This window comes from Brassica oleracea, chromosome C3, assembly GCF_000695525.1.
Source record: "Brassica oleracea var. oleracea cultivar TO1000 chromosome C3, BOL, whole genome shotgun sequence".
NCBI classification, from domain to species: Eukaryota; Viridiplantae; Streptophyta; class Magnoliopsida; order Brassicales; family Brassicaceae; genus Brassica; species Brassica oleracea.
The window spans coordinates 21,291,167-21,316,695 of NC_027750.1; the positions used below are offsets into that span (position 1 = coordinate 21,291,167).

The 25,529-nt window shown below is 37.9% G+C and overlaps 3 protein-coding genes, 1 non-coding gene and 1 pseudogene across 4 annotated transcripts; 3 read left to right on the forward strand and 2 right to left on the reverse strand.

The window, feature by feature from the left end:
* Positions 1–4,884: 4,884 nt before the first annotated feature.
* LOC106330095 (lysine-specific demethylase JMJ25-like) lies at positions 4,885–5,936 on the forward strand. The gene is made up of 5 exons (XM_013768647.1): positions 4,885–5,219; positions 5,301–5,373; positions 5,457–5,542; positions 5,653–5,772; positions 5,865–5,936. The coding sequence occupies exons 2-5, from the start codon at positions 5,328–5,330 to the stop codon at positions 5,934–5,936; spliced, it is 324 nt and encodes a 107-aa protein (XP_013624101.1). The 5' UTR covers positions 4,885–5,219; positions 5,301–5,327.
* Positions 5,937–6,438: 502 nt separating this feature from the next.
* Positions 6,439–6,510, reverse strand: TRNAQ-CUG. The gene has a single exon. It is a non-coding gene; the product is annotated as a tRNA-Gln (tRNA).
* A 3,641-nt stretch (positions 6,511–10,151) lies between these two features.
* On the forward strand, positions 10,152–17,555 carry LOC106335168 (lysine-specific demethylase JMJ25-like). Its single transcript, XM_013773613.1, has 13 exons — positions 10,152–10,765; positions 10,896–11,032; positions 11,105–11,204; positions 11,281–11,410; positions 11,490–11,553; positions 14,578–15,190; positions 15,261–15,590; positions 15,674–15,959; positions 16,032–16,564; positions 16,650–16,722; positions 16,798–16,883; positions 17,033–17,152; positions 17,233–17,555. Exons 1-13 carry the CDS (start codon positions 10,361–10,363, stop codon positions 17,311–17,313), a joined length of 2,958 nt encoding a protein of 985 aa, XP_013629067.1. The 5' UTR covers positions 10,152–10,360; the 3' UTR covers positions 17,314–17,555.
* A 901-nt stretch (positions 17,556–18,456) lies between these two features.
* LOC106328989 lies at positions 18,457–20,215 on the reverse strand (annotated as a pseudogene).
* Positions 20,216–23,414: 3,199 nt separating this feature from the next.
* Positions 23,415–25,350, forward strand: LOC106330096 (uncharacterized protein At3g60930, chloroplastic-like). The gene is made up of 3 exons (XM_013768648.1): positions 23,415–23,946; positions 24,038–24,654; positions 24,727–25,350. Exons 1-3 carry the CDS (start codon positions 23,415–23,417, stop codon positions 25,348–25,350), a joined length of 1,773 nt encoding a protein of 590 aa, XP_013624102.1.
* Positions 25,351–25,529: the final 179 nt, after the last annotated feature.

Consider the following 25,529-nt stretch of genomic DNA (forward strand, 5'->3'; position numbering starts at 1 on the left):
AATGTTCGACGAATCAAAAAGAGGTTGTTTAAAATTATATATAAAAATTTATATAATTTTGTCTAAGAACTTGTGTCATCGTGTTTAAAATCATCTAAACATATTATAAATGTATTAAACTGTATTTAAAATTAGGCTCCACGTATTCTCCGTATACTCCCCGATTTTTTGGTAACTCGATAGGCCCGAGATTACCGCCCGACTAGCGTTTAGCGTAGTTTCAAACAGGGGGTGGAACTCGTGCTAAACTTTTCTGAATTTTATAGAAATTGTTGTACATTTAAAATCTAGGACCGTAATTGCTTGTAACATGTATGCCTTTCCAAATAGTTAGGACCCTAGAAATTTGAAAAAAAGAAATGTGGATATTTCCCTATTTTTAACGAGGAATACCTAGGATAGCACTAAAATTTTTTTTTGTGAAAATGACTAAAATGTTTCATTAAAAAGGTAAATATGCATTTATACCCCAAGGGTTAACTAATCTAAACCTTAGGGTTTAGAGTTAATGGGTGGAGATTTGACATTGAGGTTTAAAATTTTATAAAATAAAAATAAATATTTAAAATTTGAAAATAATTTTTTTTAAATAGTTTTAAAAAGTATTTTTGAATTACAAAAATAAAATTTGAAAAAATAATAAAAAAAAATTTTGAAAAAAAAAATTCAACAATTTTTTTTTATAAAATAGTTCGAATTTGAAAACATATACCGCCACAGAAGTAGCTGTATAAGGATGCTTCAGGCCTATAAAATGAGCATATTTGCTCAATCTGTCCACTACTACCATGATCACGCTAAATCCTTCAGATTTAGGTAAACTGTCGATAAAATCCATCGAAACCTCAGACCAGATCACAGTTGGTAGCGGAATTGGTTGTAAAAGACCACCAGGACTCAGAGTGGAGTATTTGTGGGTCTGGCAAATAGTGCACTCAGACACATAGTGTTGAACATCGTCTTTTAACTTAGACCAATGAAACAATCTTTGGATCCTCTTGATTGTTTTCAACACGCCAGAGTGACCTCCAAAGACCCCATCATGATATTCCTGGAGTATAATTCCGATATACTTTGATGTCTTAGCAATAACCAATCTGCCTTTATAGAACAACCTTCCCTTTATGACAGAAAATACCTTCTTCACTGTCTTTCCTTGAATAATGTCTTGGATTTCCTGTTGAATCACTGGGTCAGCATCCACTTCCTCAAAAATGTCTTGTATCTGTAAGTTTGTTGACACTGTTAGAGCGCCTAATAGCCTCTCCACCGTGAAGTTTTGCGCCTGTGGAATACGTGAGAGACCATCTACTGCCTTGTTCTCAACCCCTGCTCTGTAAACTATCTCAAAATCAAACCCCAAGAGCTTAGTGAGCCATTTCTGATAGTCCATTGATACATCCCGCTGATCCAACAAGAATTTCAAACTTTTTTGATCAGTATAAACCAAGAACCGCCTCCCCATTAAGTAATGCTTCCACCTTCTAACTGCGAGAACAATTGCCATCAGCTCCCTCTCGTAGATAGGTTTCATCTGCTCCCTATTTGTCAATGCTTTACTGAAGTAAGCGATGGGTCTATGATTCTGCATCAATACCGCCCCCAACCCAAAGCCAGAAGCATCTGCCTCGACTACAAATAGTTCCTGGAAGTCTGGTAAACACAATACCGGAGCATGTATCATAGCATGTTTCAACTGATCAAATGTCGTTTGTGCTCTACCAGTCCAATCAAAACTATCGTTCTTCAATAATTCGGTCAAGGGACGCGCAATAACTCCATAAGCCTTGACAAAATTTCTGTAGTAACCTGTTAACCCTAGAAAGCCTCGCAAATCTTTAACATTCTTCGGTGAAGGCCACTTCTGCATTGCTTCTGTTTTCACTGGATCAGTAGCAACACCCTCAGCCGAGATGATATGACCAAGATACTCGACCTGCGACTGTCCAAATGAACATTTCTTGTGATTAGCTAGCAACCCGTGTTGCCTCAGAGTTTCTAACACTAGTCGCAAGTGCTCATGATGTTCCTCCATATTTTTGTTGTAAACCAATATATCATCAAAGAATACTAGAACAAACCGTCTCAGGAAAGGTTTGAAGATAGCGTTCATCAATGACTGAAAAGTAGCCGGTGCATTGCTGAGACCAAAGGGCATGACCACAAATTCATAATGACCCTCATGAGTTCTGAAAGCTGTTTTCTCAATATCTGAATCCTTCATACGAATTTGGTGATAGCCTGAACGAAGATCCAATTTCGAAAAGACTGCTGCTCCACAAAGCTCGTCCAGTAACTGATCTATAACCGGAATGGGAAATTTATCAGGCACTGTTATCTTGTTCAAACCTCTGTAATCTACACAAAATCTCCACCCTCCATCCTTCTTTTTCACCAGCAATATAGGACTTGCATACGGGCTTCTACTAGGACGAATAACCCCTGACTGTAACATCTGTGAAACCATCTGTTCTATCACGTCCATATGCGCATGAGGATAGCGGTAAGGTCTGACTGCAACTGTCCCAGCACCTTCCACTAAACGAATTGAATGTTCAAACCCTCTTTCGGGAGGTAACTCTGTTGGCTCCAGAAAGATACTCGAGTACTGCGACAATAATCCTTCAAGCTGATACGGAATTTTCCCAACTGTGTCTGCCTTTGTTGAAAACAAGGAGCAAGTCCCATGCTGTAAAGTAATACCCGCTGAAATCGTCTGCAACGCTGAACTGGTGGACTTACAATCTCTTTCGCCAATCAATGTTACTCTTCTTGTTGGTGTGAAGAAAGATAATTCTTGTTTCTCCCAGTCTACCTCACATCTGCCCAACGTTCTCAACCATTGTATGCCCAATACTACATCAACACTCCCCGGGTCTAAAATCAGAAAATCTGATTTAATGAGTACAGATTGAAGTTGTAGTGACACATCTTTGCAAAATCCTGACCCATTCACCGTAATACCCGTTCCTACCAGTACCTTAAAATCAGATGATTGCGTTTCTATTAGCTGAGCCTTCTTTACAATAGCTGGAGATAGGAAGTTGTGAGTCGCCCCACTGTCTATCAACACCAACACTCTTGTTTTCCCAATCTTTCCCTCGATCTTTGTTGTTGTTGGAGAAGACCATCCCATGTAGGAGAACAATGATAATTCACAAATCTCAGTCGTGGTGCCAGCTAACTCCTCACAAGAATCATGAAACTCCTCTTCAATTAACTCTACTTCGCTTCACTGTACTACGACCATTACCTGTAAGTGTTTGCTTTTACAGGTAGTCGCGTGTGCTCTCGACCATTTCTCGTCACATGAGAAACAAAGGCCATTCTTCTTCTTGTGTTCATACTCTGCATCAGACAATCTAACACGGCCTTGCTTTTGATTCGATGATGGAGCTGATTGTCGAGATGCTTGCTCGTACGGCTTAGGTTTTGTGGCACTGTTTTGAGCTGATGATGGTAATGATCTGAAGCTGTAGCTTGTTGACTGTTTGTTCCCCCGACTCTCCTGACTCTTTGTCGCAGCAAACAACTTACAGAACTCACTATCCTCCATCTTGATAACCGTCTCAATATGGTCTGAAAGCGTGTGAGGTTCTTTCATCTTGATCACCTCCTTCATTTCACGTTTCAAAACATTAAAGAAGATATCAATCTTATAAGCTTCTTTCAACTTGATTTGGGACACCAGCTCCTGAAATTCTCTCACATACTCCGCAATAAATCCCGTCTGTTGTAAGCTAAACAACCTCTTCCCCGGTGTTCTCTCAATGATTCTGAAAATCTCGCTAACAATCTCTTCTTGAAATCCATCCAATCCACAAAATCCCCATATTCAATCTCATAATTGAACCAACACAACGCATCTTCCTCAAGACTCAATGATGCGAGCTCCAACTTGTACTCTGGGGTCGCATTCATCACACGAAAGTATCTTTCAGCTTGCGCAATCCAACCAAACGGATTAATCCCAGAGAATATCGGCATTTCCACGCGTTTGTATAAACCTTTCCGAATGTCATATCTATGATCTGCTTGCTGATAACCTAGCTCTTGTTCACCCCGGTTGTGAATGTTAATCGGAGGAAGTACCTGATTTGTGTTACTCGGAGCCTGATGAATCTGATTTCCTCCGCTTGACTCCGCTTGCGTAGATCTGAGATGTTGTTGTTGAATCGAAGCAATGAACGAAGTCAGGGTTGATTCGAGACTCACGAATCGCTCATCGAGCTTTGCCTCCTTCGTCTGATTATTCACCTCGTTTATCGCCTCGAATCTGTTGAATCTCTCATCTAAGCCGTCGAATCGCCGCCGTAACTCATCGACATTGATGTCAAGAGCTCCGATTCGTTGCATCGATTCTTCGAGAGTCGCCGATCTCGTCATCTTCTTCGATCGTCGCGAAATCCGAAATGCTCACCGCACCAAATGATAAGAGAATGATAGTGATTTTATTAAGATTCCGCCCAACCTCCCTCTCTTGTTCTCTACAGCTCAGAGATACAAGCCACTGATCAAGACCTTACGTCTTAGATCCTTTTACAATGTACTCAAAAGCTACTCTTCTATCTTTTCGATCTACTATTTATACTCGATAACAAACTCAACTAACTCAACGTCCTTAACTGCCACTAACGACCTTATCTTGTTACTGAGCTGAGACGCTCCTTTCCTCTTCTGTATCCTTCTCTTGCTTATTCCTCCTTCTATAGTACACTCTCCAAGGCTTATCAAAATTTAAGGTGTATGTGCTAACATTCAAACAGCTGATCCTATGGAAGAGTCAGGTCATGATCCAAAGGCGGATGCGGGTTTAATATCTCAGAAGAATGCAATGCTGATAAACGAACCAATTGCTTGTGAGAATTATAATGACGTCTGTTTGAAGACAGAGAGATTATCTCCAAAGTACCAAATTGAAGATGACCCCACTGTGGAGAATGGACTCATGATGCCCAACACTTCCTTCAACTCCCCCGTGGGAGAAAGTGGATAGTCCCCCGCAACCTGTTGTAAGTACAAGTGCAGAGTCCATACAAGAGCAGAAACTGGATGCTCCAAAAGAAACTAATGGCAATGCTAATGAGAGTTCCAAAACGGATGTGCATGGTGGTGTTGTCTGGGACATCTTTCGAAGAGAGGATGTTCTAAAACTTACTGAGTATCTGAATAGACACAAACATGAGTTTCGTCACATCTGTAACCAACCTGTGGAATCTGTAAGTATCATCACCCACATCACTTGTAAACGTTTAGCATCTGAGAAAAAACTAGAACTTATGCTTGTGTTTAATTTTCAGGTTATTCACCCAATTCATGACCAGAGTATGTTCTTGAATGAAAGCCAGAAGAAACAGCTGAAGAAAGAGTTCGGTGAGATTCTTGTTTGGATTGAAAAGCTGACTTATCTTCTATGCTATGGCGAGTGGTAAACATAATGTTATTTTCATATGCAGATATGGAGCCATGGACATTTGAGCAGCATCTCGGTGAAGCTGTTTTCATCCCTTCAGGTTGTTCTCATCAAGTGAGGAATATACAGGTAAGCAACCAGTTAAAACCTTCCTCTCTTTTGTTTCTGACATCTCATGTTCATGAATCAAGAACTTATCTCTGAAGGGTTAGTGATCCTAAGTATGGAACTGTTTACAGTCATGCATAAAGGTGGCACTTGATTTTGTTGCTCCTGAAAGCGTAGAGGAATACCTTAGGCTAACGCAAGAGATCCGGAGACTACCAGAAGACCACAGATTCAGCGAAGATAGATTAGAGGTACACTTTGAATATTTCCTAAAATTTTGAAGATATAAAGAGTTTAGTGTCAGCTAATGTTAGCCTCTCTCTCTCTTGACACTGCATTGTAGATTAAGAAAATAGTGATGCATGCTGCGAGCTCAGCCATAAGAGAAGCTAAAGCTCAGCTCAGCTGTAAGTAGAGTTGTAAACTAGAAGGAAATGGGTTTAAGTTGTCAAAACCTCTTGGAAAACAAGACACCAAGTGTAATTGTAATCATATTATCTCTAGTAACTAGAGTTACATCAGCAAACCAACAGCTTACACACATAAAAAAAAAGGCTTGAAATCAAGTTTACTTCTTTGATAGTGCAACAAGAACCCTAAACACTGACTAACTAAGATCATGGAACCTCTAATCGTGAAGAACCCAATTAATGTCGTTAAATGTTAATAATACGTAAAAAAAAAAAACAAATGATGTTAAGTCCTAGTGGACTGGACAGTCTCGTCGCCAGGATTCGATAGCAAAAAGGCCTCAGAGGACATCTCTGATAAGCTTCTTGTGGTTGCTTCCCGATAAGTGTCATGAGGTCCACCATATCAGCTTTCTCTGACTATTTACCTTCACTGTTTCCTCGATTTTCTGTGAAGTAGAATTTACAAATTTCCTCGATTTTTGGTGAAGTAGAATTACAAAATTTAGGTTCCACCGAGACTTGAACTCGGGTTACTGGATTCAGAGTCCAATGTCCTAACAGCTAGACCATGGAACCTTTTCGGCTTCGGGTGCAGTTTAATTATGTTGTCCCTAACTAACAGTTGTGGTGACTCCATAAACCGCAGACAGAAACCCTGAAGGAGTCGCTTAGTGTGAGAGAGAGAGAGAGAGAGAGAGAGAGAGAGAGAGATTGTGAGCAAAGGATCGTCGGAATTTGACCGAGTCGGAGGAAGAGGAAGAAGATGCCATGAAAGAGACATGGCTACGCCCGAGAAGGTTAATTTCTGAAGGAGCTTTTATCATTTCGAAGTGCATTTTAAAGAGGAAATGTAATGAATTTATCCTAGCAGGATAGTCACTCTGATGGGAGCAGAAAGTATGAATCCGACTAGTCAGACCTTAGATTTGACAAGCGACGTCACATACCGTCCCGTACCGCAGCAGCGGGTTCGTCTTCGAGCGGGTCATGGCGGGTCAGGTCCTGGCCCGTACGGGCTGCGGTCCCCAAAATGTCTGACCAAACCCGTACCGCAAAACATGTAGGCCTTTGCAGATCGGCCCGCGGGACATAGAATTACAAACGAACTATGGCTCATGAACGCTTCAATACATGATTCAGAACGCTTTATCAGTTTCATGAACGCTTTATCAGTTTCATGACGCATCAGTAAGTGAGTTTAGTCAAGGATTGAACTGGATAAGGCAATACACTAGTTAGTTGAAGATTTTAGTTGGATCAAAATACTAGTTTATTTACTTTTGTTAGACTCCAAACATTTTAAAAATAAATAATAATTTAGTTGCTGAATCCAAATATTATAACTCATAAGTTCATAACAAATTCTTTAGTTTTCTGAATCCAAAATTAAATAAAACCAACACCATATCAAAGATGCTAATCCCAAAAATAAATAAAAAGAAAACACCACACTTCTTTTTCCTCATTTTTATCACCAACGAGCGCCGAAAAGATGGAGATTTCTCTTCTTCACCATCAACTTCATCTTCTGCGAATAAGAATAATAGAAGTCAGTTAAAGATATATTGAAACCTAAAAATCCAAAATGTATGATAATGTGAACAAATACATATAGGCAAAACTATGAAGAACTCATTGCGGGAACTAGATCTTCTTACTCGAAGAAGCTCCACCGGTACAGATCGAAGGCGTTGGGAGACCAGAAGCATCATCGACCCTGAAACCACTGTCACTGGAGCTACATAACATCGAATCGCCTTCTCTCTCTCTCTCTCTCTCTCTCTCTCTCTCTCTCTCTCTGTTTTAGATGAAAGCAGAAATGGGGACTTAGGGTTGCGGGTCTTCAAAATCCCACAGGTTAACCTGTAGCCCATCCCGTTTGAACCCGTCCCGCTTGCGGGCTTACCAAATGGAGGCCCAATCCCACTCTGCAGCAAGCTTTTATGGGTCAGGTCTGCGGTTCAGCTCCTTGATTGTCATCCCTACCAACAGCTTACATACTTAACCAACGACCCTAAACACTGACTAACTGGACCTGGACCTCTCTCGTGAGAATGTCGTTAAATGTTAAAAATACGTAAAAGGAAAACAAATGATATTAAGGCTTAGTGAGTTCTGAGGCCCAATTTGTATGGACCATGTTTAAGCCCATGTTTAAGCCCATGTTTAAGAACAATTCACATTTTTGTCTCTTAGTCAGAAGCAGCCCATAGAAAAAGTCATTTAATATTTATTAATGTTTGGGAAACGGCGGTAGTTTTCTTTCTTTATAACGACTGAAAATATATATGCTAGTTAAACTGTAGTTTGGTCTAATTAAGAAATATACCTATTTTTTTTTTATTTTGTAATAGGCTTGTTCGTTAAATAAACGCCAGCTATGGCAGCAGTTCGAAATAAAGCTATGATCACGGCAAATACATCACAGTCGCGGAAAAAATATATATTTTCTCAGTCGCTACAGCCAATAATAACTGGCAGATGCGACGCTAGAAATAACAGCGGCAGCGGTAATTCCGGTTTTCTGTTTCTAATAGATTTTTGGCGACTGACGCGGTGGCTGATATAATGTAAAGTTATTTATGTAGTAACTTTATTTATAGCCGTTGACGCCAGTTGCTGCGGTTTTAAAACGAACACTAGATTTTGACCCGCGTTTTCAAAGCGCGGGATAATTTTTGATAAAATTGTGTTTCTCTTTATTTAAAGTAGAATTGGGCATAAAATCCATAACCCGAAATCTGAATCAAACCTAAACCAAAAAAATTGATCCATACTTAGTCTAAAATGTAATAATAACAAAATAGATCATGTACGCAACATATTAGAACCCGATGTGTTATTAGCCGAATCCGAACGGTAACCCAAAAAACCGAAAAAACTCAAAGAAATCTGAATAACCCAAAAAATCCAAATAACCGATCCAAATGCAGAAATAGTCACAAATATAAACATTTGAAAAATAAATATATACTTCAAATATTTAGTTCTATATTTATTTGAAATGATATCCAAAGTTAAGTATTTAAATTTTAAATAAGTACCTTAAATATCCAATTCTATATAAATATGTATTTATTTCTTATGTTTTATTTTTAAATTTTGGATTTAACTTTGGATATATTCAACCCGAACTGATATAACCCAAATCCAAACGATATATGGTTACTTTATGGGTTTTAGAATGTGAAACAAATTAAAACCAAAATTGATGTGTTATATTTGAACATGATCCGTACTTACAAATTTACCCGAATGAGATCTAGTATGTGATATAAATTAAAACCAAAATTTAAAATATCCAACAGGTACCCGCACACTCAAACCTAATTTATAGTGTGTTTTATATTTTATTCAATTGGTTTTATATTTGATAAATATTTACATGTTTGTTGCATAGCCCGTAAAACTATACTCATAAAAATATCAATAATAACATGTTCTACCATATCATTAAATATTAATAGTAGCTAACTATTTATATTTTATTTCATGAAACTATACTCATAAAAATATCAATTTATTTATTGGTTAATTTCTCATATATTCATATAATTTAAATAATGTTGATATTTTATTAGACTACTAAATCGAAATTTCTTTATTAGTAGTTTAAAAATTGCATTCTTTAGAATTATGTAGTTTTGTACATTTAATCACTCCCGTGATTTGTTAACATTTAAAAGGGAATATATTATTAGAGATCCTTTAATAAATATAAATGATTAGGTTGTTGATTTAGCAAATATCACGAATATATAGGTGTGCATAGTTTCGAATGGTTGGTTGAAGATCAAATAAGTTCTAGGCAATTATAGCTTTGCAATCTTTTTTATTTTTGAATTATCGGGTATATGTTAACGTTGAACCTGGAATCTAGGGTGACAGTTCAATTGAAACTGAGCTTCGGTTTGGTAAGGAGAGATCCGATTATCTTTTTAGTAAGGACTCGAATTTTTATGGTTTAGGAATGAAGCTAAATAACAATTAAGGCAGTGGCATGAATTGTAAATATAGATGAAGCAAGGGTTATTTTCAAATTGTACTTCAGTTTTAATAGATTAGATCTCTAATATTAGAAATTTAAGAAAGCTTGATTTCAACACTGATATTATTAACCAAGAAATATATTTATATATTGTGAAGATTGAAAAATTATGTGTGTTTGTTTATAAAGACTTTTTGTTTTGTCTAGAAAAGAAAAAAGAAAAGATTTTTTGATAGAGGGTTTTATTTTGCATTAATAAAGAGAGAGAGAGAGAGAGAAAGTAGCTGAGAATGAATTAGGGATAACGGACTCCGATGATCCATCATTCCTATAATAAGACTTTGACCTGCCACGTCACTGATTCATTATCATCAGAAACGCCGCCGTCTGATGTTCCAAAGCTGAGACGGGGGGCGATAGCGAGAGACTTGAGAGAGCATGGAGAAGCGAATTAGATCAGATGATTCCGACGAGTCAGAAGAACTTCGATCTGACAAGCGACGTAATACGAGGAAGAAAGATACGGATGGTGTGAGCATAGGCTCTCCGAGCTCTGAGGGAATAGGTAGAGGTAGAGGAAAAGGAAGAGGGAGAGGAAGAGGGAGAGGAAGAAAATCTGACGGTGGGGATAATTCGAAGCGAATTGGATCAGATGATTCCAACGACTCAGATAGGCTCAAAGAACATAGATCTGAAGGTGTTGTGAGCATAGAATCTCTGAGTTCTGAGGGCCAGGGAAGAGGGAGAGGGAGAGGGAGAGGGAGAAAATCTGACGGTGGAGAGGGCTCGAGGCGAACTGCTGAAAGAAGAGGGAGAGAGAGAGTCGTGTCTACGCCCAACAAGGTTATTTAATTTTTGTAATTGAATTGTTCAGTTTTTGTACTTGCTGTAAACAAGCTTGAATCATCTTTGTTTACTTCTATTTGTGGAAATGTTGTTTTTGGATAAATGTAACACTGTTTTCCTTTTGCAGGATGATAACTCTGATGGAACAAAAAAGTATGTGGGTTTGACTTGCCATCAGTGCAAGAACCTAACGGATAAGGTTGATCTCGTCTTCTGTTCTAAATGCATCAAGAAGCGCTATTGCTATGACTGCATCAAGCGATGGTAAAAGTATTTTACTTGCACACTACAACAAGCTTACGATTCCAGTAGTTAGAATCTTGAAACTCTATATAGGTATCCAGAGAGAACGCCTGAGGAAGTTAGAGATGCATGTCCTTTCTGTGTCGGGAATTGCAACTGCAGAGCTTGTTTGCGTCAGCCTTTGCTTGTCAAGGTGTGAGATCATTTTTTCTTTGTGAATCTATTGAGATGTAATGTCTCCTTCATTTGTATATTTTTATGAATCTCAGCAACCAAGTGAGAAGGACGCTAATGTCAAGCTCAAGCAGTTGCAGTACCTATTAGTTAAAGCTCTTCCTGTTCTTAGGGATATTTATGCAGAGCAAAACCGTGAATTAGAGGTTGAATCAGCAATTAGAGGTATGTTCTCTTCACTTGTGTTCTCCTCTCATTTCTTCTTTGTTTATATTAGCCAACGTAACCTGTTTTATTCATCTAGGAGTCCCTGTGACAGAATCTGATATTACTAGGTCCGAACTTCATCCTAGTGAACGCATATACTGGTAAGTTTTCAAAACTCGTTTGCTTTTTTTTTTTTTTTGCTTGCTTGATAATGATATTTCTTCGTGGGGAAAATACACTTCCATACCATTTCTTGTATGTTTGGTAGTTTATTGATGAGATCATGATCGTATTAAGTGGTTTCAATATTGTTTAAATACGCTTCACATTGTGAAGCATGTAGTTGTCTTGATAACTATCGGCAAGGGTTCTGGACCCCTTGCTCGGATACCTTTGGGTATCGTTNGGGGTTAGTCTGTTATGTCCCACTTCGCTCAAGTGAAAAATTAATTAAGTCCATATATAATCCCATTGATTCCCCACTTTTAAGTTAGCTTTCGGATGAATTTGGTTCTGGGCTGATTGTGGGACACTTATACTAAATGATACATTGTATCAAATGGTATCAGAGCAGTTTGTTCCTTGGGCATGCGGACGTCGGGGTGGTGATGAGTGGAAGGAAGATGGGTATAATGGGGGAGTCTTAGAGATACTAGCCGCCGCGATTGTCCTTCACCAGCGTCGAGGATGTTGCTGTTTGAAGGGCAGTATTATTATGTCCCATATCGCTCAAGTGAGAAATTAGTATATGTCCATAGTCTTATTGGTCCCCCACTTACAACTTACAAGCTAGCTTTTGGGTGGATTTGATTATGGGCTGATTGTGGACACTTGCGTTTATATTTCACTGGCGTCGAGGATGTTTAAAGGGGCAGTATTATTATGTCCCACATCGCTCAAGTGAGAAATTAATTTAAGTCCATACATAGTCTCTTGATCCCCAATTACAAGCTCACCCCAATTACAAGCTCACCTTTTGGTGGGTTCTACATTTGAGACTAATATGGATTTGGTTATAAAGTTTCTACTCGGTGAACTTTCTATATGTGGTAAACTTTATATCTTTGAATCTTTCTTTTGAGAATTTACGCATGTATGATGCAAAAGGTTCTATTCTTTTGACATGTACTATGAGAATTTACGTCTGTCTGAACAATTTTATGAGATCCATGTCTAACGTTATTCTTTGCATTATGTCGAAGAACTCATGTAACTCTTAATTCCTACTTTGCATTCTTTGGGATCTAAACCCTAGACTTCCTAGTATGTAAGCATTAAGAGCATGTCCAATCTCTCTATTTTCCTCTAAAATAGAAATATATATTATAGAGGTGGATTTGTTTCTATGCATGTCTATACAATAGAATTTCTCTATTTTAGAGGAAAATATAGAATAAAGATCTCTATTTTAGAAGAAAATATAGAAGAATTTTACTTTTTAACTCTATAGTTAGAGATGAAAATAACAATTCTCTATATTTTCCTTTAAAAATAGATAAACTTTATTATACAAACATACATTGGAGCAAATCTAATTCTGTAATAGAGTTTTTCTATTTTAGGGGAAAATATAATGATGAAAATAGAGGTGGGTTAGAGATGGTCTAATGAACTTTTGGTCAAACCACTAAATTAAAAAAGCTTCCACAGTTATTTTTTTTTGTGAACATTGATTTTTATTATTATAATATATAAGAAGCATTGCATTAACGATTGGACAATTTTCTCAAATAGCTATTTTTAAGTTTTTGTCACAAAAATGGTCTCCAGTGAAAAAAAAATGATCAAAGGGGTTCCAATAAAGATACAAAAGACTTTTCTACCATTTGCTTTATATATATACCAATATAAATAAATAATAAAAATGAAAATAACCTTTTTTATATGTTTTTAAATTCAAATTTTTTTTATAATTTCTTAAAAACATTTTTAATAATTTTTTTTTGAAATTTAAAAATGTTTTTTGAAACTTTTTTTATTTTCTATTTTAAAAATATTAAACCCACCTCCAAAATCCACCTCGAAAATTTCACCCTTAATTTTAAACCCTAAGTTTAGATTAGTTAAGCTTATAATTCACAATTTAATAAAAAAAAATTTGGTCATTTTTTGGAGCTCATTTGGTAAAAAAAAACTAAAAATAGCTATATTAAAGAATTTCTCTTAACGATTTTATAAAGCTTATTTTATTATCTTATGAAAAATAACGCTAGGAAGTTATACATTTACAATTTCAGACAACTAAATAAAATTATGTTTGACGGTTCTACTTGCATCAGACAACAGAAGATCATTTGTAATCTTGTCTTCGCTAATCTACATAAATGATGGTAAATCGCATTCTTTATTATTTTTTATTTTCATATATTATATTTGTTACTACTCTATCAAAAGTTCAATGCGAGAGCATTGAGCAAATATTTGAAGAACATTTACAACTTTTAAATGTTAATCTAAATATTTTTTTAATAATTGATGATTGGATAATAATGAGCATGATGTTTTTTTGGTCTAAAATGAGCATGATGTTTGTTATGCCGATTCTTAATGGATTTTTACTTTCCAGTAAGCTTCAAAACCTCTGATAAACTTTGGAAAGATATTTTCTTTATTTTTATTTTATTTTGGACAACTCAAAATTCTCTTCGAATACATATATATGGCTCTGCATGTACATGGTACACTATGCAAACCCGATCCGAATATGAAAAGTATCTGAACAGTGGGATATCCGAACACCCAGCCTTGGTCGAACTGAACCGAAATCACTTCACATAAAATCAAATGAAAAATCATAATCATTGTTATTTAAAATATTTTGGATACCAAAACCAAATTAAGAATCAAACTAACTTAAATGGAATAACAATGGCCATGATAGCTGTCAAATACATTTGTTGAGTTACCCTTTAATGAACTGTTTTGTGAAATAGCATTATTTGTAAATAAGACAGTTTGATTACTTTGCTGGAAATATGGGGCTTGGTGCTCATTTATATGTAAACAAGACACAGTTCGCCCAAAAAAAAAAAAAAAGACACAGTTTGCATATTTCCTGAAGAAGTGAATAAAGCATCAGTCATAAAAACACATTTTGTTATCTGTTTCTTTGAATTGCATCTTTCGTTGATTTTTCTTACATATTACTCTTATTTGCTTACAATCTCTTCTCTCTTGTACGACAGTGACCTGTGCAGCACATCCATCGCCAATTTTCACAGAAGCTGTCTGAACCCAGATTGCTCTTCCGACATTTGTCTTTCTTGCTGCAAGGAACTTAGAGAGAGTTCACATGATGAGAAGGGAGATGGGGAGAACTTGTCTGACTGGAAGCTTAATCCTGACGGTAGCATTCCATGCCCTCCCAAAGAGCGTCGTGGCTGTGGCACTTCAACTCTGGAGTTGAGACGTTTGTGCGAATGTGATAGGGTTGAAAAGCTGATAACGAATGCAGAGGAAGTTACTCTGCAGTTTAGGCCACCAGATGTGAATATTGCTCATGAATGTTCCTCATGCACTTCCATCATCAGTAGGCAGGCGGCGTTCAGGAAGAATGGTCATGATAACTTTTTGTACTGCCCAAATGCTGTTGATCTGGCTGAAGGCGACATTGCTCATTTTCAGTCGCATTGGATGAGGGCGGAACCTGTGATAGTCAGAAATGTTCTCGACAAGACACCTGGACTAAGTTGGGATCCAATGGTTATGTGGAGGGCTTGTAGGGAAATGGATCCAAAAGCTAAATGCAAAGAAGAGGCAAAAAGCGTGAAAGCTTTGGATTGCTTGGACTGGTGTGAGGTCAGTCAAAACTGAATCTATGTGTATTTTCAAAGACGTAAGCTCATTAACACATCCCTTTCTCTTGTAGGTTGAAATAAATATTCATCAGTTTTTTCAAGGCTACTTGAAAGGCCGCCAGGATTCCAGTGGTATGCCAGTAATGTTGAAGTTAAAGGATTGGCCTCCTTCAACTTTATTTGAAGAGCGCCTTCCAAGGCATAATGCTGAGTTTATTTCTTCCTTACCTTTCTCGGATTACACTGACCCAAAGTCAGGTCTCTTGAATCTGGCAACAAGACTTCCTGAAGAATCCTTGAAGCCAGATCTTGGACCCAAGACATACATTGCATACGGTTTCCCTGAAGAGCTTGATGGAGGAGATTCTGTGACAAAACTACATTGTGATATGTCCGACGCGGTAAGTGTGCACCCTTTCTTTCTCAATTCTTCGTAGACGTAAACCACTGATCTTTACTTTCTACTTTGGTGGATTTGTGTTAGGTCAATGTGCTGACACACACAGCTAAAGTTGATATACCTTCCTGGCAACACAAACTTGTAAAAAAAGCAAAGTTGCGTAAACAACAGTCTGGTCAAGAGACAGAAGCCAGTGAATGTGAAAACAAGTCAGTGAAAGAAGTAGTGAATGAGGAAGCTGCTTTAAAGAAATGGGATGGTCTTGTGGGAGAAGAGACTTTAAAGGACAAGGCAGCTAACGAAGAACCATCAAATAGCAGCTCGAGACCGTCCAGCTCACAAGAAGTTGATAAGATGTTTGTTTCAAAAGGTATTTGAAAGAAGCTCCCTCCCAAGTTTATGTTTTATTATTTAAATTCATTACTGAACGGTTAAATTGCAGGTGAATGTACCAAAACTGAAAGAGATGATCCTGTGGAAGGGTCTTGTAGTTCGAAGTCAGGTCATGATCCAAAGGCGGATGCTGGTTTGATAAACGAACCAATCGCTGGTGAGAATAATAGTGAAGTATGTTTGAAGACGGAGAGATTATCTCCAACGAACCAGAGTGAAGATGATCCCACGGTGGAGAACGGACTTATGATGCCAACAGCTCTTTCAACTGCCCCGTTGGACACAGATGGTAGTCTCCCGCAGCCTGTGGAATCCATAAAAGAGGAGAAACTGGATTCTCCAAAGGAAACTGAGGGCAATGTCACTCAGAGTTTGGATGGTAGTACAAGTGCGGAGTCCATACAAGAGCAGAAACATGATGCTCCAAAAGAAACTAATGGCAATGCCAATGAGAGTTCAGAGGCTGTGCATGGTGGTGCTGTGTGGGACATCTTTCGAAGAGAGGATGTTCCAAAACTTATTGAGTATTTGGAAAGACACAAGCATGAGTTTCGCCATTTCTTTAACGAACCTGTGGAATCTGTAAGTGTCATCACAACATCACACTTGTAAATGATTAATATCTGAGAGAAAAATCTGGACTTTAAAGCTTCTGATTAATTTTCAGGTTACTCACCCAATTCATGACCAGACCTTGTTCTTGACTGAAAGCCAGAAGAAACAGCTGAAAGAGGAGTTCGGTAAGATTCTTGTTTGGATTTTATCTTCTTTGCTATGGCGAAAATTCTGATATATGTTATTGTTCGTAAGCACAGATATAGAGCCATGGACATTTGTGCAACACCTCGGCGAAGCTGTTTTTATCCCTGCAGGTTGTCCTCACCAAGTTAGAAATATACAGGTAAACAACGAGTCAAAAATGCCCCCCGTTGTTTTGACATCTCATGTTTATGAATCAAGTAACTTTGTATCAATTTTCATTCATCCTGATCAACTCTCTTGGTTCATTTCAAAATGTTAATGATCCCTGAAATTGGAACTGTTTTACAGTCATGCATAAAGGTGGCACTAGATTTTGTTGCTCCTGAAAGCTTAGAGGAGTGCCTTAGGCTAACACAGGAGTTCCGGAGACTACCAAAAGACCACAGATCCAATGAAGATAAACTAGAGGTATTTTTTTAACTATTTTTGACTATTCTCTCTGTGCTCTCTCTGTACTTACTTATCTTCTAACTGCATTTTGGATGTAGCTTAAGAAAATAGTGCTGCATGCTGCCAGCTCAGCCATAAGAGAGGCACAAGATCTAATGCAAAACTCCATGACAGAATGATGCTAACAAAAGACTCACTGTAGGAAGAAGACATCAAGGTCTACATTGTAGGACTTGGTTTCTTCCCAAAGATCAAAGTCAGACGACAGCCCTCTGTTTGCTTTGTCAGGGAACAAACTCCCGTGTAACATTATTGTATCAGTAAAACGATTCTGTGGCATTTATTTATATAACATTGTATCAGTAAACTATTTGGTGGCATTTTACTTATGTAACATTAGAACAAAGATCCTTCCATCTTATTTTGAAGCAGTTGTAGCCGTTGAAGCTTAAAGCTGATATAATGCAATGTTGGTTATGTCAAATAGTATACCAACAAAAAGAGAACTTCAAAAGAGTGTAGGCTCTTTAGAATTAAAAGACCTGTAAGATCATGAGAAGTGTTGATTAAACTTCTAAGTAAAAATTGCTTTAAAAAATGAAAAGAGTTATTGCATCTTAAAGCAGAGCATATTATCCAATCAACAATTGATAGAAAAACATTTAGAGAAACATTTACTAAATGCAAATGCTCTCCAAATGCTCTTTGGCCAATGCTCTCACATGAAGCTTTTAGAAGAGCATTTGCATACATAATTTATAAAATTAAAAAAATTATATAATTAATTCTTTTATTTTATTTTATAATATCATAAAATTATTTTTATATCCTAAAAATAAAATTTTGATTTCTAAATTAATTTATAATAAAAATATTTTTTTAAATAGTTTTTCACATTTAAAATATATAATTTAATTTATATATTTAATTTATTTTAAAAGTGAAAATATTATTTTAAAATATAGATATTTTAATTAAAAATTTTATTTTTAAATAATATTTTCGATATAAACATAATTTTTAAATAAAATAAATTAATTTTTTATCTTTTAATTTTATATGTTAATATATATATATATATATATTCATTAAAAATAATATATTAATATATTAATTAAAAATAAAATATATTATATATTAATTTTTATAATAATTTTAAATAGCATATTCATAATGCTCTACCAATCATCCTATTAAACAGTTTAGCAAAAGCATATGCTCTACCGATCAGGGCCTTAGAAGTGTTAATTAAACTTCCAAGTATAGATTGCTTTAAAAAATGAAAGAGTTATTGCATGTTGTTGGATTACTGAGTGTAGCACTTGAATCTTAAAGCTGATATATTATTACACATGTGGGTTGTGGTGTATCACATACTACAACAAACATAGAAACTTCAAAGAGTAGTAGAAGCCTTTGAGATAGACTCTAGTTTTATTCTTCATTTCTTGGCCAGCAACTTCTTTGGAAGCTTATCTAATGGTGTCGATTTAAGTAAGAAGAGCCTTGCCGCCCGCTCTTGCAGTGTCCCTCCGCATTTCAGTCCATGTGACTGAAGCTCTGTCTTTAGTCTTTCCATCCCCAAGACCTGAAACCAAAGCAATACATATCGATAAAGGTTTAGTAACGATTTTGATGCACTGTTGTGTGAAGCAATTAGAGTTTCTGACAATATATTGTGTTGAAAGACATCATTTCGATTATGAGAAGAATGAATCTACCTCCAGATCCTTTGCGGAGTTGAAGTCATCAAAGTTAAGTGGTCCGACAGGTAGGCAACACACTGCATCATCAACAGACTCTGTTTCTCCAGCAACTCCTTCTGGCTTAACTTCAGAATCATTGCCTTGACTCTTAACATCTACAGACGTAACTAATGTTCCACAAGTTACTTCGACCAGATTCTTTTCTGCGTCTACACTTGAATTCTCCTCCTTTTCAGTTTGAACAATCGCATCAACAACAGTGACAGGTAAATCACCACTCTTTCCTTCGTCAATCACTTGCACACCGATGATCTCTCACTTTGACATACAACTACAACGTCTTTCTCTTCCTCTGAACCTCTACTGCTTGAAGCTTTACCAGAAGAATCACCATCATGTGCCATACCCAAGCCTGAGCTCTCAACTTGGCTACCATTGTTTTTCTCTTTCTCATCCTCCTCCTCGTCGCTGCTATCATCGCTGTCACTAGCATCAACTGCTCTCTTACCCTTCCTGAACAAGAGAAACAAACACCACATCAACGGTATATGAAGAACCCAAGTAACATAAACCACATCATCGGAACATATCAAAGGAACAAACTTTTCAATGCATTGATCCAAGCAGCTAAACCTTCTTCTTACCATATCTTGAGTCGCTTCGACTTTTCAGACTCTGCATATACCTTCTTCCTCTTCCCACTCATAAAAGACTCTTTCAACGCCAAATCCACCGCCTCAATACACTTATCAGACTCCTCCCTATACCTCTTCACATACTTCTGCGTCGCTCCATTGCCAACACCTTCCTTAACTCTACTCGCTTGCTTCTTCAGAAACTCATCAGCCAACCTCTCAAGCTTCCTCTCCTCCTCACCTTCCTTCCACTCCTCAAGCCTCTTCTCCGCGTTCACGTGCCTCAGCCTCCGTCCGCTCATATCCCTACACGCGTCGAAGTTGTTCGTCTTCTTCTGCCCCGCCTTGGTGGCTGCTCCGCGGAGCAAGGAGCCGAATCCTCCTTTGCCTCCGCGGAGGGAGAGGACGAGGTTTACGGTGGCGTCGGGTTGAGAGACGGTGGACTCGTCGGAGATCTGGTATCCTCCGCAGATCAGACGCTGGAGATGCGTCGGGATGTGAGTGTGGTCGAAGATCCGCTGCTTGATCTGGTCGCCATAGGCTAAGGGAGAGGAGAAAGCTAGGGTTATCGATTTTCCGTTGAGTAGCCTAACGAATAACTGTAACGGCTTAGAGCTATGATCCGCCATCGAGAGGCAAAAGCTCAATTATCGAAGAAGAAGAAAATCGATTTTGTTGAAATCACAACGAAAGGTTAAATCTTGGGATGGGCAATAAACTGAGCCGAACCCCATCCGTTAAATATGAATGCGAACCCATTCAAACCCAATATCAATATTGAATGGATTTTTATTTTATGGTATTTCGGATTACGAAACCAAAACTCGAACCTTAAATGGATATCCAATAGAACCCAAAAGATTTAAAATCCGAAAAAATAGAACTTATACCAAACATGATCTTAATTTCTACTATGTATCCAAAATACACTAAAATATTTTTAAACATCTAAAATAGTTATTTATACATGAATAATTGACTCAAATATTTATTTTAATATATATTTTTGGTATTTGGTTAGTATTAATATTTTTATATTTTAAAAATTGCATTTGAAATTCAATTACGAATAAGTTTGCTTTTCAAGTTTAAACAATGTTTTAAAAAAAAACTTAAATAATGTTTCTTATGTTGATATGATAGAATTGCTAGTTGTTAATTTTAACTTGTTTATATTTCATTATGTATGATTTTTTCGTTTGTACAAAACTTTGATTTGTCATGCTATATACCATATTTTTACAAATAGTTCAAATAAGAGTTTTGTATGGTTGATAAACGAGTCTCTTAGAGTTATTTTGAAGGAAAACAATATGGTTTGATGAAGCCAGGTAAACAAATTTTTTGAAATTATTGGATATATATTGAGTGTAATCAAGTACAAATCAATATTTATGGAACTGATAACCCGATTAATATTTGAAACTGAAACTATTTTGGGTTCAGTAAGATATTGGACATGTAACTAAACACAAACCGAATCCTACATGGTTTTTTATAATGTCCGAATAAGACTGAGATTTATGAAACTGAAAACGCGAAACCCAAATGAACCCGAACCAAAACCCAATTGCGACCCGGATTACCCAGCCCTACTAAAGTCTGTAATATGGTCAGTCGTTAACGAACAGATGATATTTGTAATTTTTATGGTCAGGTTATCTAAAAATATGATTTTTTTTTGTAAAATGATACATATAATGATTAATTTTTATGGTCAGGTTAACTTTTTTTCCTTATCTTTTATTCCTCGTTCTCTGAATGTCCGAGCCGATATCCTTGCAAAGGGTGCTCGGTCTCGCGGTTTTACGTTCTCCCATGTAAACTCTAATGCTCCGGTTTGGATGGTACTCGAGACCAAGACCGCTAGACGCATCATAATAATATATAGAGATTTTGTTGTCAAAAAAAAAAAAAAATGATTAACGAGGACCATTTTCATATCTATAATAGGCCATGTGGTGTTTGTAAGCCATTGGTTATATGACCATTTCATTGATACAAAATTATAATTTAAAAAATATTACAATTATGGTTTACAATGACTTTAAATCAAGTTCTTCTTTGCCAAAATAATATCTAACAGCCAGAATGATTCAATTATGTTTCATTAATTAGGTTAAATTACTATAGTGTCCTATTAAAAATTAAATTGAATTTGAATAATTTAACTTTCGTTCTCATCACCACCTTCGTCGTGTCTCTTCATCATTGGACGATCTCCCTCATCTCTGCCACCGTCGTGAGCTTCATCGTCCCTCAGCTACAACAATCTCCTTCATTTTCATGTCTCTTCTCTTCACCGGACGAGATCATCAGATCTCTTTCTCTTCATCGGCCACACTTTTTCATCATCACGTCATTTCGTTGTTGTCTGATGATACTGTGTAGATATCGTCTCAGCTCGTCATCGTCATGTCACATGATTTTTGTTGTCATCGGAGAAATCGCTCAGTGAATAGATCATTAGTACTTCTATCATGTGATTTTCGATCTACATGTATCCATTACTATATTGACTATGTTTTCTGTTAATAGATTTAATAGTTGACAACGTCTTCAGTTTTGTAGCCAATGACCTTTGTTTATAGCCAACAACCTCTTCTTTTGGTTTAAAAAGCTTTGATCGATTTTTACCAAAAAAAAAAGCTTTGGTCGAATGCATGAGCATGATTTTTAGTTGTCTTAGAGTTGTTTTCATATACTTTATCACCGATTGTTGAAGATTTTGCTATTCAAGAGAAATATATCATCATTCTTAACAACACGTTACTTTGGGGATTAAAACAATGGTGGAAGAGGTTCCACATGTTTCTATAGAAAACAATCATCATCTAAGAATCTTCATCACCAAAATAGTAGAATATGCTGAAATTTATCGTTTGTGTGGAAATGTTAGTGTTATATTCTTCCTAAATGTGTCTTTTAGGGGTGAATGACCAAACTGTTGATACAGCTGGAAGCTTCGCGCAGGTTATTGTTTTCAAAATTTTGAATATTATTTTTAAAATGTTTTTGTCATCTCTCCATATTTTCATCTTGAGCCGTCACCACCTTTGTATTTCATTTACTTTCCAGTGTGTGGTGCTTCCCACCATTATCGGAAAAAGACTCATGTAGAACCTAAAATCTACACAAAGTATTTGATAGTGATAGGAGTTTGATCTAGGGAAGACAAATGATGTAGGCAATGATTTCTTTAGAACACAACGATGTTAAATAGTTTCCAGTAGGTGAAAATAGATTGTATTGATGACTAAGGTCGAATACACTGAATTGAACTAGATCGAGTGATACAAATGAGATCGGTCAAGAAAGAATCTAAGAATGGGAAGACAACAAGATCGAAGTAAATGTGTAGCTCTCTCTAGGGTTTTCGATGCCTGCTCTTTCGTCTTTCTTCCTCTTCCTTTATAGTGAGTCGACTTCAAGATCTCCGTGGTAGCTTCGAAATCTTTGCCTCTTGTTGCACGATTTCCGCGACCTCGGACTCCTCCTCCTTGAGCTCGTATTCTTGCTATGTGATCAGGCCCTTTAAGGCTCATGCCTTTGATCGCGACCCATTATGGTGTTGACCGATATTGGGTCCAACATTTGTCCCCCAGCCTCTTTTGATTTGATCGAAAAGAAAAAGGGGCGGTTACCTTTTGACCAGGGTATTGTGGTTTGGTAACCAATATTGCTCGAATCCGGTTTTATCGATCGTTTCCAAAAAGAGCCGTTCGTTGGCGCTCCTTTTTTTATTATTATTTTAATCGGTAACGACTACTTTAGCCGTCGCTAGGGCGCAAGCTAGGTCATAATTGTTTTTCTTGATAGCGATGATAGAGCCGTTAAGGTGGCTTATATATACGTAGAGAATCTTCTTTTCACATCTCCACTTCTTTTTTCTCATCTCTTTCTCCTTTACTACGAATCTTTCTGTCCTCTGAGCTCAAGATGTGTTCGTCTTTTACTTTCTCTCGTCCGACTACTACAACCGATGATCTCGAGAACCTTTACAAGGTGTACGGGATCGATCATTCCGTCGTCCTTGATTTGGCCGGTGCACATGAGACTCCCGAAACCGTGAGAGAATGCTACTATGGAGCTTATCTTTCCTTCTTTCACTCATGCGGTCTTATCTTCCCGATCCCGGAGCCAATACTCGAGGTCTTGGCGGAGCTTGGGTTATCGCTTACCCAGCTTCTCTCGAACTTTCTTAGGCATCTCGTCGCCTTCTTGGTTAAGGCTAGGGAGGAAGGTCTCGCTTTTGGTCTTAGCGAGTTTCGTCAATTCGTTCTGGTGAAGCGGAATAACCAGAATCCTGGTACTTTCCTCGTATCTCCGCGTCCAGGTCGCCACGTTATCGAGGAAATTCCTTATCGCGACGAGAAGTGGCGAGAGCAATTTTTTGTTTTCAAGATGGATCGAGCATCTATGGGTGATTTCGATTTCTCCCAGCTTCCCCGGCGTTGGGCCGAGAATACCGGTTGGTTTCCTTTTGCCTGTGTGTTGATGATTTTGTTTTTTTTTTTTGGGAGTCGAAGATTAAAACTCGTGTTTATTTTCGTTTGATTCAGTTCCGTCTGGAAGCTCCTTAATGTTAGATGAGATCCGTGGTCTGATGAGGGTCCTTCGGAGGGGTCGTTCGAACTGGTTTACTTTCGATCGAACTCAGATTCAAACTGTCTTTGCCTTACCGGCGGGGATCGACAGGGCTCCTTTGGTTGAGGAGTCTGGAGACGAGGCCGAACATTCCCAGGAGGTCGTAGTGACTCCTTCTGTTCAGAATCAGTCTTCAGATTGTCTAACTAGACAGCTTGTGAGGAGATCGTCGTTCCAAACTTCTGGGTCTACATCGAGGACCCGAGCTTCCGGGAAATCTCCCTTGATCTCGATTCATGATTCCAACGACAAAGATGTTTCAGGAGAGACTCGACCTCCTGTCTCGTTGAGTCCTGGCTCAGAAGATGAGATTGCGGCGGCGACTCGCAAGCGACGTCGGTCATCAGAGGGTGTCTTGCCCGGCTTGTCTCGTCCTAGGTTCGTTTCTGAGGGAGATGATTCCTCGTTTTCGGCCCAAGGTGACATAATTTCCCTCTCTGGTCGCATGAGGTCTGCGTGTTGTCATCTCCCATCTCTCGCTTCTTTGGTGGAGAGGGAAGCCTATGCCAAGGTTGTTGTGGCGAGCTCTAAGGTTCGTTTATGGCCATCATTCTTCTTGAAAAGCCGTTTTGTAATATTATACATACTTTCCATTTCTTGTCAGGTGATGGAAGCTTTTAACGAGTATGTCGTGACGATGGAAGATCATGTCGTGGCTTCTCGGAACGACAAGGAGATCGAGAGCATCGGTTTTGAGATCAAGAGGCTTTCAGAGGAGCTCGAGACCACTAAGCGAGAAGGGAAGACGGATGCCGAGAAGATCGAAGCTTTGACTGACGATTGGAGGAGAGTCCATCTAGAGAACGAGGCTCTCACGTCCCAGATGGTCGCTCAAAGGGCGAGGATTGCGGTGCTCGAAGTCGAGAGAGATCGGGACGTTCGCCTTGCTTCTCGCATTGCCCGTCGCGATATCGTGGAAAAGTATCGGAAAGTTCTCGAATCTTTGAAGGGTAGGTGGGCAAGCAAGAAGAAAGAAGTGTCTGCTGAGATCTGTCTACAAGAAGTGGACGCCAACATCGATCTCCTGAACGAGCATAAAGATGGGGGCCTGACTGTGGATGCCAAGCTTGCACGATTAAAGGAAATGGAAGGTGACTGCGAGGGTCTCGTCGCCCTAGCCGCCGTGCCGGATTGGTCGATCTCCGAGCTCGATCTTCCTCAAGTCTCAGATGATTCGACGAATCAAGTCGGGGGGTTGTCTGTCCCCGATGATTCTGGTTCTAGTTAGTTTCTTCTGTTTTAATATCTGATATCTTGGATACCTTTTAATGGATAATCATAATATTTCGGAATATCCTTGTTTCCTTAGCATTCGAGATTCTTTTTGTTCGAGCTGTTGAGATATGGCGGGGCTCTGATCTCTATAAAGCTTTGGCTTTGCTCTAAGGTTCGTCATAGTACCTCATT

Coding starts and splice junctions, on each gene's coding strand:
- LOC106330095 (XM_013768647.1), top strand. CDS start 5,328: ATGTTCTTGAATGAAAGCCAGAAGAAACAGCTGAAGAAAGAGTTCG. Junction 5,374..5,456: donor ACAGCTGAAGAAAGAGTTCG/GTGAGATTCTTG, acceptor TTTCATATGCAG/ATATGGAGCCATGGACATTT. Junction 5,773..5,864: donor TCAGCGAAGATAGATTAGAG/GTACACTTTGAA, acceptor ACTGCATTGTAG/ATTAAGAAAATAGTGATGCA.
- LOC106335168 (XM_013773613.1), top strand. CDS start 10,361: ATGGAGAAGCGAATTAGATCAGATGATTCCGACGAGTCAGAAGAACTT. Junction 10,766..10,895: donor TCGTGTCTACGCCCAACAAG/GTTATTTAATTT, acceptor TTCCTTTTGCAG/GATGATAACTCTGATGGAAC. Junction 11,554..14,577: donor CCTAGTGAACGCATATACTG/GTAAGTTTTCAA, acceptor CTTGTACGACAG/TGACCTGTGCAGCACATCCA.
- LOC106330096 (XM_013768648.1), top strand. CDS start 23,415: ATGTGTTCGTCTTTTACTTTCTCTCGTCCGACTACTACAACCGATGAT. Junction 23,947..24,037: donor GCGTTGGGCCGAGAATACCG/GTTGGTTTCCTT, acceptor CGTTTGATTCAG/TTCCGTCTGGAAGCTCCTTA. Junction 24,655..24,726: donor TTGTTGTGGCGAGCTCTAAG/GTTCGTTTATGG, acceptor ATTTCTTGTCAG/GTGATGGAAGCTTTTAACGA.